At 39.3% G+C, this 16,247-nt stretch overlaps 1 protein-coding gene across 2 annotated transcripts; it reads right to left on the bottom strand.

Annotated features, from left to right (window-relative positions):
* Positions 1-935: 935 nt before the first annotated feature.
* Positions 936-15,970, bottom strand: CCT8 (chaperonin containing TCP1 subunit 8). Of its 2 annotated transcripts, XM_030329688.1 has the most exons (16): positions 15,842-15,970; positions 12,910-13,000; positions 11,751-11,830; positions 9,787-9,936; positions 9,148-9,328; positions 8,973-9,034; positions 7,955-8,092; positions 6,403-6,581; positions 5,622-5,688; positions 5,456-5,543; positions 5,259-5,374; positions 4,844-4,915; positions 4,601-4,765; positions 4,170-4,289; positions 1,481-1,585; positions 1,079-1,158 (listed from the first exon to the last, which is right to left on the bottom strand). In XM_030329688.1, the coding sequence occupies exons 1-15, from the start codon at positions 15,899-15,901 to the stop codon at positions 1,493-1,495; spliced, it is 1,662 nt and encodes a 553-aa protein (XP_030185548.1). In that variant the 5' UTR covers positions 15,902-15,970; the 3' UTR covers positions 1,079-1,158; positions 1,481-1,492. The 2 variants fall into 2 exon arrangements, with proteins under 2 accessions (XP_030185550.1, XP_030185548.1); XM_030329690.1 differs by lacking the exon at positions 1,481-1,585 and having other exon boundaries at positions 936-1,158; positions 15,842-15,968.
* Positions 15,971-16,247: the final 277 nt, after the last annotated feature.

A 16,247-nucleotide genomic window follows, 5' to 3' on the forward strand; every position in this document is an offset into this window, starting at 1 on the left:
CGTGCAATCCTAAACCTTAAGGCTCAGCCTCCGCTCTCTAAACTTCCATTACTCTCAACACTTACTACCTAAGACCCAGTGAGTCTTACTGCTTCCAAAATTTCCTTTCAAATACCAAAACCATCATTTTTTAAAAAAATGTAACTTTTTATTTTTTAACGTTTATTCATTTTGAGAGTGTGCATGCGGGGGAGGGGGAGACGCTCCCAAGCAGGCCCTGTGCTGTCAGCCCCAAGCCCAACCCGGGGCTCCATCTCACAAACGGCAGACCAGGACTTGAGCAGAAATCCAGAGTCAGATGCTTAACCGAGTGAACCACCCAGGCGCCTTCAAAATGTTACTCAAAGACCAAAGATTATTACGTGACCAAGACATAGGAGTCAGCACATGTCCCATAAAATCAGTTGACCTTTCATGTTAAGTTTTTTCAAAACTCCTTACTGATCTTAAGAAAAAATAAGATCTACTTTACAAAAACCGAATTTCTACTAGCAGATACGTTTTCAGTGGTATTACAACTGTCTTTATACTACACTACTAGACTATTTTAACTAAGCCATTCAACAAATGGGTATTAAAAACATGTCCTCTCAAGTCTTAGAATTCCCAGAGCAGAGATGTGAAAAAAACCCTGAAATCCAGTCTGGGGGTTGACCGATTTCCTGCAAAGGAACAGATATCAAATATTTTTGGTCGTGTAGGTCACTTGGTCTCTATCATGACTACTTCATTGCCATTTCCTTGCAGGAAACAGCCATAGACTATATGTAAATACAGAAGCACGGCTGTGTTCCAAACAGGCAGCAGGCCAGATACACACAGGAATAGGCCCCTAATTACTTAAGTGGCTTGCCTTCAGTCCCACAGCTAACTTCATTACCAAGGTTGAGACAAACAGGTCATTTACATCCAAGAACGGTGCTCATCAGACTATGAGGCTTTGATAGCAACATGTTTATTTATCATCCAGCTGAGGATATAAACACAAAACACTTCTTAATTTAAGGAGAATACGAAAACATCAGGCAATTGCTAGACTATTACTACAAACGTCTTCACCTACAGTAAAAACTAAGGCAGTCAATCATTTTGGTCATCATCCCAGTCTTTCTTCCCACTTGGAGGTTTGGGCCCACCGGCTGGTTTTGCCATGATGATCTGAGAAAACAAAACCATAAGCACATACTTATAAACTCAACCTTTAAAATGAAGAGAAAATATTTTTCTGAGGCTGATTCAAGATGAAGCAATCATCTCAACATAAGCCATCTGTTATAAACTGCATATGAGGCTCTATCAACATCAAGTTGTTAGCTTCCAGCAAAGCGTTTCCTGCTTTTATGGACATGAACGGCCACACGATCCACGCACGTTAGTAAAGGGCATTTTGAGACACGCACTTCAAGAACTCGATGGCCCTGTGAGCCGAATGTGAAAAATATCCGCATGCATTACTAGTATAAATCCGTCAGCTCGGCACCTGATTTGCTACTTATATATGAAGTTCGTCTTGCCAACCATCTTTATCCCAATTTCCTTGTGGTTTAGGAGCTTTAGGTCCACCTGCCAGTTTTGCCATTATAATCTAAAGTGGTTGGTACATAAACAAATATGTATAAAAATTTAATACTGAAATTTCCTAGTACCTGTAAAATGAAAACCATTCAAGTGGTAGGAAGTGTGTATTCAAAAAACGTTACCCAAGTAGGTAGACTTCCCTGGTAACTTAAAAGAACACAGCAGGAAACCTCTAATTTATCTAGAATGCATTAACCGAGTACTTTGCAAATATAACCATCTAGCATTTTGAAAGGATTCGTTTGGAGAAAAAAGCGGGGTGGTGGCAACTCTGGGTTCAAATAAATTTGGGAGAAGCTAAATTAGCTTCCTCAAAGTGGAACTCTCAAACTCTAATCTACATTCTGAATCTCAAAACTGTAAACAGTATTCTTTGCTTCCCAAATTGACAGGACTGAGATCTTTCTGTACAACATCAAGAGGTTGGGGATGTGTCTCAAGCAACACTAAATTGTAAAACATCTTCACTACCACTTCCAACAGATTCAGGACCCCTTTTCAGAAGCTTCTGGAGGAAATCTAACCTTGAAATCCTTGGAGTAACATTTTACTAATTGAGATTAAGTTCAGACTGAATTATTTTACTAATTGAGATTAAGTTCAGACTGAATTAAAGGCACCAAGGACGATTTTAGAAGCTAAGTGTAGCTTGATTAAAAAAGACAGCCAGAACAACAGTTCTCAAGCTGGTAGGCACCAATTATTGCAGAGCTTATTTGAAACATACTCCTGGGGTGCCTGGGTGGCTCAGTCAGTTAAGCATCTGACTTCGGCTCAGGTCATGATCTCATGGTCCGTGAGTTCGAGCCCCGCGTTGTGCTCTGTGCTGACAGCTCAGAGCCTGGAGCCTGCTTCAGATTCTGTGTCTCCCTCTTCCTCTCCCCCCTCCCCTGCTCATGCTCTCAGAAACCAACATTAAAAAAAAAGATAATAAAAAAATAAAAAACTCCTGGCCTTCGTCCAGAGTTTCTAACTCAGTGGGACTGCTTAGGGGCCTGAGGATTTATAAATAATTTTTCGCGTTCTTACGTTATCTTGATGCTGTTGATTTGGGGACTGTATCTTGACAACTAGTGAAATAAACACTCGAACAAAGATGAACCCAGCTCCACATTATCCAACACTTAAAACTTGATTTACATGTCCCTTTCCAGACTATATACTATGCAAAATTAGTTAAAACTATTAAAGAGTACAAGTTCACTATAGTTATTAACAAACTGGTTATTGATAGTCATGGGTTCTTCAGATCATGTATTTTAGCAAAGACCAGGGACACATAACAATGAACATCCTCTACTGTAAAACAGAGACTTCCCAGTTTAAAACCAAAACTGACAAGCGTCTTTGTGATCAAGGAACTTGTATTATTACAATTATTATGTCATTTGGGTAATGGACATTCAAAAAAGTTCCTCTATTAGAATTCCGGATTACCTCATGCTTCAATATACTCAGCTTCCCCTGTCCCTTTCTATTTTAAGTTTCCCCTATTAGCCACATGCTAATTTTTAAAACAACCATTTCCTTAGGCTTCTATTATCATTTCAGAACTCCAAAACCGCATTCTTCCACTGAAAATTACCTAAATTTACTGATATAAAAACACCTATTAGTAAATCCAGTACATGAACATCCAATTTATTTCCAATGGGGTTGAAATTGGACATCCAGCTCCATTTTCTGGTCATCTCAAGCTAGGAAAAAATTGTTCTTCCTCTTACTGAGATGGAATGTTTGCTGTAATTACCACGAACTAGTCCTTGTTATGCCTAGAGTAAGTCTAATTTCCTTCTCGTTTAGTTTTTACCTACAACTTCCTTCTCCCAAAATTAATTTGGCATGATTTCCACCTAATGGATCTGCCCTAGGCCCCTTGCAATTGCAATTTTCCATTAAGTATTTACAAATAGTTTATTGCTTAATAATCAGTTCGAGAAATCTGCAAGAAAATGGATTTCACTGTTTTACTAGAAAACATCTTTTTGAAAAACTTTGAATTCAAGCTTATATCTGAACCTACCATTTTCCTCTGTGCCACAATCTCCCTCCCACTACCCTCTTGGAAAAAAAAGGTCAAAAATACTATGATTTTTAACACTTTTCTTTTAGTTCCTTCAAGATATAATTTGTCACACCCAGAAGAACTTTAAACACATAGATTCTACCTCCATGCACAAGTAGAGGTTTCGTTTTCCTTAAAGTTGGTGGCACACAAGTGTTTCAGGGCTTTATGGGCCTTCCACATTCCACATTATTACACAGTAAACTCCCTCTCCAGACTGTTTGTATAAAGAGATCCTTAGGCTAAAAAAAGTCCGAAAACTATAAACCTTAAGTTTGTTTTAACGATTCCAGTTTAAAAATGGCAGAAGTTTCTTTCACTGGAAAGATCCTTTCAAATTAGTTGAAATATACTAAATACAATTTAAAACTGTAACAGAAAAAAATAAATGGGTGGGGGGGGGACTTTTAGAAACACACTTTTGAGTAGAATGAGAACTGTGCTATATTCTGGTTCCATAAAAATACACTACTGACCCACATGAAAATTAGTACTTTCAAAGATCAAAATTTCACTTGTAACTCACCTGATCCACCCTAAGTACAGTGACAGCAGCATTCGTAGCCAGTTTGATAGCCCAGTATTTTCCCAAGTAAGTGTCTAGAATACCAGCTTCCAACATGTCCTTTACAGCGGGAACTTCAGCCTGTTGGTACAAAACAATTTTCACTCCTTCACTCTAAATTCTTATGTGAAAATTAACTCAGTAACAAAACCCCAGGGCTCTTTGCCTGGAAGTTGCCAGGCAAAAGTCCTCTCCTACACACAATATAAAATAAAGACTATTTTAAGGAAAATCATAGACAAACTCTGTCAGAGCTCTTTGTTATGAAAATCATTTGCTTAAAAAATCAGAATATTTTTGATTTTCTTTTAAACTTACTACTTCTATTTTTATATTACACATTCATGAAATAAAAGTTTAAATTCATAGTTTTTTTTTTTTTTTCCAAATACCTCAATATCTAATCCAACATTTTTATTTCCTTCTTGATGTACTGCATAAAGTTTAGAGATTACTTCATTGGCTTTCACTCCAGAATTTTCTGCCAGTGCCCGGGGAATAGCTTCAAATGCCTCTGCAAACTTCTTAATGGCATACTGTTCCAGTCCAGGACAGGTCTACAAAAAAAACGTGTTTAGTATTGTATTTTATTCAAGGAACATGAAGGAAGGCAATTTATACAAAGAAAGCTATACCTCTCCATATGACGTGATCTGTTTGGCTAATTCGATTTCCGTTGCTCCACCTCCGGGAACAAGACGTTTATCCTACAATATGTAGTTAAAAAAAATTTTACTAAGAAGCAATTTATAGTTTCCTAATCTTCTCAGACTCCAGTACTCCAACCAGACTAGAGGTACTGTTACTCAAATTCTAATTACAAACTTTGTAAAAATGGAATAATCTGGGCAAATTACCTTACTGTACGTAGGGTCTGGTATATGAAAGAGGAGAACCAAAGTGAGGAATGGGAGCAGCACACAATACCTCATCTGCATGTCCACAGATGTAGCACTAAGAACATGCTTAAGCAACTGAAGGTATATTTAACTCAAGAACAACCATAAACTACCTTTAACAGTTAAAATTAAGATCACTGCTAATACTAACCCTTGTGAGAACTTTGAAAGTATTAACACCGTCATCTACTGCCCTTTCTATATCATCCATCAGATTGTCTGTAGAGCCTCGAAGCACAATGGTAGAAATGGCACCATCTTCCTTTTCTGTCAATAAATTTAAAAATATTACTACAAGCAAATGAACAGCCCCCACTTAAATAAACATACTTTGCCATCTCCACATACCATGCTTAAAAACCACCACCTGTGTGTCTCCAACTTCTGAGAGATAAACACTGTCACAATGTCCCATTTCTTCAAGGACGGGAGGAGTCTGTAAGAAAGGGACTACTGTAAAACAAAGTAATTCCAATACATTCTACTATCTTTTAATGTTGTCCAAAATACATACCAATCTAGGAAGAGCTGTAGCACCAACTGTTTTACATAGTCTTCTGAGATCCCATTTGGAATTCAACCTTTAAAAAAACCCGAAGACCTTAATGAAAATTTTAACACCATTAGGTGCCACAATAAAATAGAGATGAAACAGGAAACCATACACTGGTCCCCAAAAGTCACATTCTTTTGATCCTGAATTTAAGCTCAGAACAGGTCTGGACAGCACAGTGTAATCCACACACAGGTGTATATGGCAGTGTTCTAGAATTGGGAAAATTCAAGTTTCAGTAGAATGTCACAAGTTCTAGTTCTAAAACACTAAGGAAGGCCTGGTATACAGAAAACTTGCTATACTCTGGGCAAGCGCATGAGCTGTGAGGAAGAGGAGTGATTTATGCTGCAGATCTGGTTTGGAGGTGGGAACGGGTAGGTCAGGTGTCTGGTGTGCCCCACAAATGGGTTCAAAGGTTAAAAATGACATTCCTGATCCCACACTCTGACAGCGTGTACCAGGCTTGCGTCTGGTCTCTAATGTTGTTTCTTTTGTCTGGAATGCTTTTCTCTCTTCCTCTTCAAGTAACATGTTGATTGCTCCACCTCTCAGTGCAAATGTAAGCTTTCTCATAGGTATTTCCTGTCTCTCTAGATCAAGTTAAGTCCTGCTTTTGGAGCCAAGATGTTATATTTGCCCTTTTGTAACAGGCATGAATTCACCATGTATTGAATGTGTTTTGTGTTTCACCAGCAAAGGGCCATTTACTATACAGGTTAATGGAACACAGCAGTCTTACCTCACCAACATGATATTGTACTTGTTTGCGTAATGAAGAGCCATGTCTGCCACTTTGCCACCTGTTACGATGACATTTGCACCGGTATCAGCTATAGCTTTGACTTGTGCATCCATGAGATTCTCTTCTCCCCTACTAAAATTCATCAATTCTTCAGCAGTCTTTATCAGCACTGTTCCCTAGTAAGACAAACATGCTCTTAAGAACCATTTTAGTACCTTGGTGTCCGAAGTCACGGGGTAACATTTTACTGAAGAAATATTTGGGGAAAATAATGAGATTATACATGCATTATGAAATACAAAGTATGTATGAAACTCAGCTTATTCCTAGACCCCCCCACTCCCAAAACCGATGCATTTTCCTCTTTGACAGGCACTTTGATGGAGTAGTTGGGAGAAATACTTACACCTATTTTAGATATATTGGGCAGGTGTCTTGGCATTTGTCTTTTGACAAACGTCAACTAGCGTACCAAAACAACCACACTGTGGTTCTGAATTTTTTTTCTAGAATATGGACTCAATGACTCTTCCTGGCCTATCTCCAACCTGTGGAACTTTTACAACTATGAACTCAGATTTTAAGAATTCTAGGGACCAAGACAGAAGTGACCTATAAACAAGAACTTCAAACTTCGTAACATGTATTTTTAAAAACAAACCTATCGATTTCAAATTACATTGGCATATTTTGTTTCAGGATGCTATAGGACCTCAATATTAAAATACATTAAGGAAGAGCACACAAGTATTTGTATTCAGTGAGCATTTTACTTGCTGAGCATGTAAGAACATGCTGTATAAGAAGAGCTGTATACTAGAACATAAACAACACTGCCACCATTTCACGTTTCAAATTTAGTATCTGAATTAGGTATTCAGAAAAGAAAGGGAATCTGACTTTAAAAAGCAGATATAGGGGCGCCTGGGTGGCTCAGTCGGTTAAGCATCTGACTTCTACTCAGGTCATGATCTCGCGGTCTGTGAGTTTGAGCCCCGCGTTGGGCTCTGTGCTGACAGCTCAGAGCCTGGAGACTGCTTCTGATTCTGTGTCTCCCCCTCTCTCCCCCTCCCCCTTCACACTGTGTCTCTCTCTCCTTCAAAAATAAATAAACGTCAAAAAAAATTTTTTTTAAAGCAGATATATAATCCTGGGGCATCCGGGTGCCTCAGATGGTTGAGTGTCTGACTCTGGATTTTGGCTCAGGTCATGATCTCACGGTTTCAGGGGATCGAGCCCTGCGTCGGGCTCTGTGCTGATAGTGCAGAACCTGCTTGGGATTGTCTCTCCCTCTGATTCTCCCTTGTTCTCTCTCAAAATAAGTAAATAAATACTCCTGTAACATATATATACACATACATATATATACACACATACATTATGAGTGTATATATGTGTATGCGTATGTGTGTGTGATGCTACAATCTTCCATAATTATGTAGTATTCACTGAAGAGCACAATCTCCACCTAAAAACTTAAAAATCATAAAATGTTAATCCGAACAGGCAACCCAAAATTTTTACTTTTAAGGTTTTAAAGTCTACATACCTTAGTTTCAGTTATCATGCCATCAAAAGGACAAGAATACACTGCTATTTTTGCACTTTTGACAGAAGTTACATCACCTTCAGTTTCCTTCTTAAAAACCATGCCATGCAATACTGAAGAGGAATAGATACCAGAACCCTAAGGAATTGAATACCAAAATCATCAGTGATCTCATGAAAATAACATCAGGGCTCAGTTGTTAATTCTTCATGTACCAAAAATAACGTTTTCCACATAACATAATATGCCAAGGGGTGACTCCTGGGAATAAGGAGTGGGGTGTTGGATGTAAAACACACCAGTCTACTTAAGGTAGAAACCACTCTGAGGATGAGCTATTAATGAAAGGGGGGCCTTCAGGGTACCGGGAACAACCAAGGACTGAGAATAACTCTTCTAAGTCATTCATTCACTCACTCACCAAATACCTGGTGCCAATGTACTAGGCACAGCTGTTAGCACTGGGGACAGGAGACGGAACAAAGCAGTACAAGTGTCAGAAAAGGCACAGCATCTATGCATGCATGAGCGTGCACAAAGATACACACACACCCTTGTATTTACGTAAGCTAAACTCAACTCCAATCACAGGTTTTACTACAGGAAGCACTAAATTTTTTAAATATAAAATACTCTTATTTCAATACTAACAACAGTAACACGTGAGTTCTATTATTGTAGATCAACAGAACATCTCATTCAAAACTGGTTCTGAAGGTTATGGTTTTAATTCAGCACACATGAAGAATTCAAAACACATAATATTTGATGCATTATTCTCAACCTTCAAAGTTGTGATGGAAAAATGATGATTTCATAAGGAGATAATACATCAAACACCCTTTAAAATTTAATAGTAGTATTACAACCTCCAAATACCAAAATGTTACAAATGTAACAAAGTCCTAAATATTCAAAATCTGAGGTAAAATTTGGGTTTTGATAAACACATACATTTTTTCTTTTTGCAAAATATAATGGACCTATTAGACAACACTTATGCATTTTCTAAACTTACCAGTATCTTACACACTCTGATGTTATCAACATTGAAATGGCCGGAATCAGGGAAAATAGACACTGTTTAAGAAAACGAGACACGTCAAAAGATGCATGGAGACAACAAAGAAAATATCTTAGTCTCATTAAAATATTTTTAGTTTGGATCTTTTCATTTACTGAGATTTACTCACCACACGCCTGAGCAATGAGCTTGGCCAGAAACACTTCATTGCCGTACTGTTTACTCATTATGGAGGTATGGAGCACAGAAGACACTTCATCAACATCTCGAAGATTTTTTGCAGAACAACACACTAAATCAGGAAGAATCTCATGGGCTTTTCTGCAGGCTATTTCGTAACCTTCTATGACCTTAAATGTAAAAAGCCAAAGTGTTTCTTCAAAAGACACAATTTTGACATGACTCTAAAATATAGCTTATTTCAGTACCCCAACGAATATGGGTATTTGTTTTCCATATAAAATGACAAAGCACACTTTCAGAACAGCATTCACGGCAGGACGTGCTCATCACGAGTGTAGGCTTTTGTGATGGCCCGAAATTGAATGCTGTCACTTATTAGCTGTTAAGATCTTGAGTAAGATTTTTCTAAGTGTCACTTTCCTCATCTAAAATAAAAAATTATTAATTTTTATTAATTTTTAATTACTCACACGATTCTTATAAGGATGTAGTAAGATACTGCATAGACAGCACATGTACTACAATGCCTGGCACAGAGTAAACTGCTCAATGTTAACTATTACTACAACGATGACTCTATACAGGCACAAATTAAATAAAAGTGCATTACAAAATGAACACTCGCCTCCGAAACCGAGAGCCCAATTCTCAGAAGCTCTTCAGCTAGTTCCAGGAGGGCTCCAGCAAACACCAGCACAAAGTTTGTGCCATCTCCAACCTCTTGCTCTTGCATGTGAGAAGCCATTACGATCATTTTTGCAGCAGGATGCTGTACCTGGTAGAAGGGGTTTGAATTTTAAAGTGCGAAACATTTGATCCTGAAAGCAACGTGAAGTTTTTCATTTTCATTTCTTTAAAAAAATTTTTTTTATTTTTACATATTTATATATTTTTGTCAGAGAGAGACAGAGAATGAGTGAGTCAGAGCACGAGCAGGGCAGGGGCAGAGAGGGAGGCACAGAATCCAAAGCAGGTTCCAGGCTCTGAGCTGTCAGCACAGCCTGATGCAGGGCTCGAACTCCCCAACTGCGAGATCGTGACCTGAGCTGAAACCAAGAGTTGGATGCTTATACAATTTAGCCACCCAGGTGCCCCTCATTTCCATTTTTTCTTAAGCTAATACACTTCAATCTCCCTGTGGGCCAGGTAACTCCAAAATCACACTGCTACATACTACTCAGTGCGGTGGCCAGAAGACAGTCCCAATCCCTCAGAGACTATCAGCACAAATGCATCACTACAAATGCAAACAACCTGAAACCGCATCTTCTTTTAATGGCCAGTCACCCAGTACATACATCTCTGCACATAAGGTGCAGAAAATCACATGTCCACTAAGTTAAAAAAGTAATTCCAAAAACCAAACCTAGGCATTAAAAACCAAAATAACCACCTCATTTATCATGAGTGTCAATGCCTATGTACATTTCTATTGGAAGGAGTACCAATTGTGGCTTTTTAGAAGACAGAGGTTTCTTAAAAAAAAAAGGTATCAAGATTTTAAGTAGTCTATCCTTTGGATTTAGGGTTTAAAAACCAAGCAAGGAGTAACAACCGATAGCGGTGAGAATACTACAAAGTTGACACTATCGTTTTTATTGAGGCAATATTTCCATCATGGCTGAGTAACTCCTGAGACCACCATAGCGTCCAACATTAACACTCACAAAGACTAATTCCTCCTTGTGGAATTAAAATTCGTTTTGCTCACTACGTTAACAATATTATTTAGTTATTTAAGCAGTTAGAGAAATGTTAACACACCTACAGTTTCATTTGAAAAGATTAAGCTACAATTCTCTAAGAGCTAAGTTCAGGACAATTTCGTGAAGTTGAAAACATCTTTCCACTACAGAGCAGCTAGACGAGGAATAGTTCTCTGATGTTCAGGTGCCAGACTTTACTTATAATTCTGCCTGCAGAATCTATTCTACACACTCTGCAATATCAAAACTGCAGGTAAGCAAAGCAAAATGCCACCATTTTTGTGTTTCATTTTCACAAAGCCAAAGACCTGGTTTAATTTTTTTTAAACCACTGTTTTAAGTATCAGCTGTTTCTGCATTTTTGAATAACTCACTTTGGTGTCATACTCTACAGAATGAGACAGCATACGCAATTTGATATAATTATTAGCAAATGTATTTTTATCACAAGCAAGCCTCCATAAATTAATAACTTGGGAGATTTTTAAATTTAAGCGGCTAAAAAGTTAAAACTACATAATAAATTTTCAAGTTGGGAAAAAAAATAGTCCCTTATTATCCTAAGAGGTTTCTTCTATGTTAAAATGTTTAATTTCGGGGGCACCTGGCTGGCACAGTCGGTTAAGCGTCTCTCTGACTCCTGATCTCGGCTCAGGTCATGATCTCACAGTTTCTGAGTTTGAGCCCCACATTGGGCTCTGCGTTGATGGCATGGAGCCTGCTAGGGATTCTGTCTCTCCTTCTCTCTGCCCCTCAACCTGCTTGTGTGCTCGCCCTCTCTTTCTCCCTCCAAATAAATAAACTTAAAAAATATATACATATACATATATACTCAATTTCTGACATCACCAAAACATTTCTTGGCTTCAAAGTAATGACCTACTTCTAGCTCTCTTAAAATAGTGGCTGCGTCGTTTGTCACAAACAACTTCTCCAGGTGGTTGATAACCATTTTGTTCATTCCTAGAAAAACAAAAAACAAAACACAGAAAAAAAAAGTTAGGGGGGGGGAAAATCGTTCAAATCTGTCTCCAAATAGCCCCCAAAATTTAGTCAAGAAATATAAACTTGTATCTATTTCTTTTTTATTTTTAATTTTTTTTTTTTCAACGTTTATTTATTTTGGGACAGAGAGAGACAGAGTATGAACGGGGGAGGGGCAGAGAGAGAGGGAGACACAGAATCGGAAACAGGCTCCAGGCTCTGAGCCATCAGCCCAGAGCCTGACGCGGGGCTCGAACTCACGGACCACGAGATCGTGACCTGGCTGAAGTCGGACGCTTAACCGACTGCGCCACCCAGGCGCCCCTATTTCTTAAGGTATCTTTGTAAAAACTCAACACATATTATCTACTCTGGCACCCTAATGGCACCCCCGTCATTATTCCTGTCCTTTCTAATCTCCTATAATGTTTACTTGGGAGGATGTCAATCTTCTTAGTTTTGTTCAATAAATATAAATTACATTAACATGTAGAAAAGACCAAAAAAATCTAGTTTTGGGGCACCTGGGTGGCTCAGTCAGTTAACTGTCTGACTTGATTTCAGCTCAGATCATGACCTCAGTTTGTAGGTTCGAGCCCTGCATCAAGCTTTGTGCTGACAGTGTGGAGCCTGCTTGGGATTCTCTCTCTCCCTCTCTTGCTGCCCCCCCCCCCCCACAAAATAAATAAACATTAGAAAAAAAAAAGTATAGTTTTATTGCTTTCCATACATTTGTGTCAATTAAATTCAGTTGACGGTAGGAGGCAAGAGAGATTTTCTCCCTTACGTCAGGTACCATATCTCAATGGTGAAAGCTCCGTAATTTTTCTATCTCTCAATATGATAAAAATTAACATTTTGATTCCTATTTTTCTAAAGAGATATGAGTTGTTGATTAAAAACTGAAAACATTACACTGGTGGCAATAAACTATACAATTACTTTTGTATTATGGCTAAAACTCAGTTTATGTATCATATTCTCACAGAATAAGTTGGAAGAAGCTAGCACACAAAATTCTAGTATTGTATCTTTTAAAACATGAATTTAGAAATTACCGTTTGGTCCATATGCTGTACGAGTTGTTTGGGCAAGCTCCTTGCAAGCCTGTATGTTCCTGTATACAGCCTCTTCTAATCCTGAAAAATGCTGTAAAATAAACCAAAAACAAAAACCCTTCTGATTAAACAGTGAAACACAATAATCTTCTTCATCTGTAAAATGGGGATAATAATAGTACCTACCTCACAGGACTGTTGAAAAAAAATGAAGCAAGGTTTATGTATGTAAAGCATGGTGCTTCAAATGATCCTTAAATTTGCTCACTGGTTGAATATGACATTTTCAGAGACCACATGTATCTACTCACACGTCAAAACATAAAGCATATATAAAAATGTATATATATATATAAAATATAAAGCATGTACATATTTTTAAATGTTGTGAAAAGTGCAAGAAAGAATGCTACGATCGATCAGCAAAAGATAAGATATTTTAGGTAAAAATACCTCTTCAGAGTTTATCATTACTTTTTGAAAAGTTGAAATATGGTATATTTCTTTTATTGTTAGGAGCCTGAGCATCATAAAACCATCAGTTTTCCGATCCCTGGGAAATCCCACTTAACACACCTACTGCCCAAATGTTTAGTATCCTGACTGCTGAACGCTCTTGTGAATTGCAACACAATTCCAATGCGTACACGTTGAAAAATTGCTGAACTGCTCACAATACGAAAATTCTCAAATTTTACACTGGACTTCTTTTAGAATTGAGATTTACATGTAGCTTCAGATGGGTTTCATGAGCTTCCAGTTTGTTCATGTGAACATTTTTACATAGTTGCTATGCCCAATAAAGGAGCCACTGGTCACATGTGGTTAAATTGCAAGTAATTAAAATTAAAAATTCAGTTTCTCCACTGCAGTAGCCACAGTTCAAGTGTCCAGTAGCCACATGCGGCTCACGGATACTGTATCAGAATGAATATAGAATACTTCCATCATTGAAGAGCTTCTAGGAGACAGTTCTATCCTAGGCCATAAGACGTGGCTTTTATACTACTCATAAAAGGAACTGTTATCCAAACGAGGTGAATAATCATTACTTTAGGAGTAGTGTCTTCAGAGTCAAGGGTTGACGGACTCTTACGAAAGCACTTAGTCTGACCTGGCTTACACTCTAGTTTTTTCCCTTTACCCGTTCTCTGAGGAACAGCCATGTGATCATAAATCAGATCCCATCAATGGTCTGCCGTCACTCTTAGGGTAAAATGTAAATCCCTCCTGAAGGCTACAAGGTCCTATATGTTCTGGTCCTAACCTACAGCTCCTCTAAAGTCATCTCTCACCATTTTTGCTTTCCCTTGATGAGCTTCAACCTCATTACCTCTCTTGCTGTTTTCTTTTTTAACAGGTCAAACTCCTTTCATCCTCAAGGCCTTTATACTTACTGGTTTTTCAGCCTGGAATACTGCCCTCTTCAATCTTGGCTGATTCTTTCTGTCACTTAGGACTAAGCTAAAAGTTCTTCCTTGAACATCTTATTTACTGGTTCTATCTATTCCTGACTCTTCCCTTTTTTGGGGGAGGCAGACTTGTTTACTTCATTCTCTACTATAGTACTTTCTATCTAATCTTTTTATTTATTTTTACTACAGTAGTCTTTATTTCCTTTATCATTATTTGAAATTATCCTGATTTGATCGTTTATTTCAGCCTCAAAATAAAAATTATGAAAAAATTTCAATTTTTTTAAAGTAAGCAGTCCATGGGGCATCTGGGTGGCTCAGTAGGTTGAGTGTCTGACTTCGGATCAGGTCATGATCTCACAGCTCGTGAGTTCGAGCCCCGCATCGGGCTGTGCGTTCACAGTTCAGGGCTTGGTGGCTGCTTCGGACTTTGTGTCTCCCTCTCTCTGTCCCTCCCCTGCTTGCACTGTGCGTTGTCTCTCTCAAAAATAAAGAAACGTTAAAAAAAATTAAAGTGAGCAGTCCATGTCATTACCTGCAAACCTGTTTTACCAATATTTACATTAAATCCTGATATGCTGTTATCCCAAAAGTGTATTCTGCAAACAATGACCTAGTTCCCTAAAACTGTTACTGTAAACTGCACGACAATAAATTAGATCTCTTTAACGAGGCATAGGGAATTTGGGGGACAAATAAAGCCAAGATTTGATTTGAACACAAGAGACAAATTTATCAGCAGTATATATTAAGATGTTTTACACAAATTATGCTCTTGAAATACATTCATAATCTGGGCATAAAACGAAGTCGTTTTAATTAGTCCAGAGTGTCTCTTACACTTACAAAGTCAGATAGTTACAAGTCAAAGGTACCATCTTTTGGTCAATTTAAAGATGAGGCAAGGAAGAACTGGGGGTTGGTTTTACATCAAGCCAGCTAACCTAAATTGGCATACAATCCATTTGGATTGAGTAACGTCTGTCCTACCACAACGCACTGCTGCGAACGAAACGGGGAGCCCTCTAATTCTCATCCGAAGGAAAACTGTCGAGAACTGGCCCCCGTCCCTCTTCTCTCCGGATTACCCCCTCCTTGAACAGTGTCAACTGGCTTCGCGATTCCCAAGCCTACATTATTCGACTTCACCCTCAAAACACCCTTTAAGGGTCGAGTGGCAAGTCAGCCCGGTTTTAGGGGTGGAGGGAAAATGCACGAACGGCTTTCCTTTTGCCCAGCGAGGAAACACAGAATACGAATCCTGCGGCCTTGCCTCTCTTGCTCCTTCTGCCCGTCGACCCTTCCCTGCATCGGGGAAGAAAGAAAATGCCCGCTCGCCTTAGTGGCCGAATCCCCTCCTTCGCCCCCCTTCACCGAACACCTCCCTTTCTGGAATCTTCTCTGCCTCCGACCGCTGTACCCAGGGAGCACACCCGGCCCGTTACCAGGCCCTTCTTCCCTCTAGCCGCCGCAGCCCTACGTCGACTCTCCTCCCTCTCCCTTCTTCCATTCCTTACCTTCGCCCCCTCCTTAAGCATCTGGGCAAAGCCCGGGGCCTTGGGGACGTGAAGCGCCATGGCCTCTGCAAATCGCCGTTCACGCGCTCGCTCAGAAGATCCCGGAGGAAGCGAGGGGCACGCAAAGCCTCCTGGGAACGCAGCGTGCGGCGACCTTACGCTCCTCCTTTCTTTCCAGTTGAGCCTGCCCCTTCCTTAGCCTCCTGGTCAGAAGCCTCGCGAGAAAAAGCAGTTCCCGCAGCCAGAACTGAGTTGACGATCCTCGATCATGTCGATCGGTTAGGGCAGTCGCAGGGCGGGCCTTTGGTCTTCTGGCTGGCGCACGCGCAAGCGGTCGGGCCGTTATGACTCGTTCCGATTTAACCCCTTTGCCAAGACTCCAAGGTCGGGACATTTGATATTTGCC

The sequence above is a fragment of the Lynx canadensis genome, chromosome C2 (genome assembly GCF_007474595.2).
Source record: "Lynx canadensis isolate LIC74 chromosome C2, mLynCan4.pri.v2, whole genome shotgun sequence".
Lineage (NCBI taxonomy): Eukaryota > Metazoa > Chordata > Mammalia > Carnivora > Felidae > Lynx > Lynx canadensis.

What these genes read in the sequence shown, in the direction of transcription:
- CCT8 (XM_030329688.1), bottom strand. Translation starts at nt 15,901, where the DNA reads ATGGCGCTTCACGTCCCCAAGGCCCCGGGCTTTGCCCAGATGCTTAAG. An exon ending in TGCTTAAGGAGGGGGCGAAG is followed by an intron (nt 13,001 to 15,841) that starts GTAAGGAATGGA and finishes TTTATTTTACAG; the next exon opens with CATTTTTCAGGATTAGAAGA. An exon ending in ATGTTGGATTAGATATTGAG is followed by an intron (nt 4,290 to 4,600) that starts GTATTTGGAAAA and finishes TTGTACCAACAG; the next exon opens with GCTGAAGTTCCCGCTGTAAA.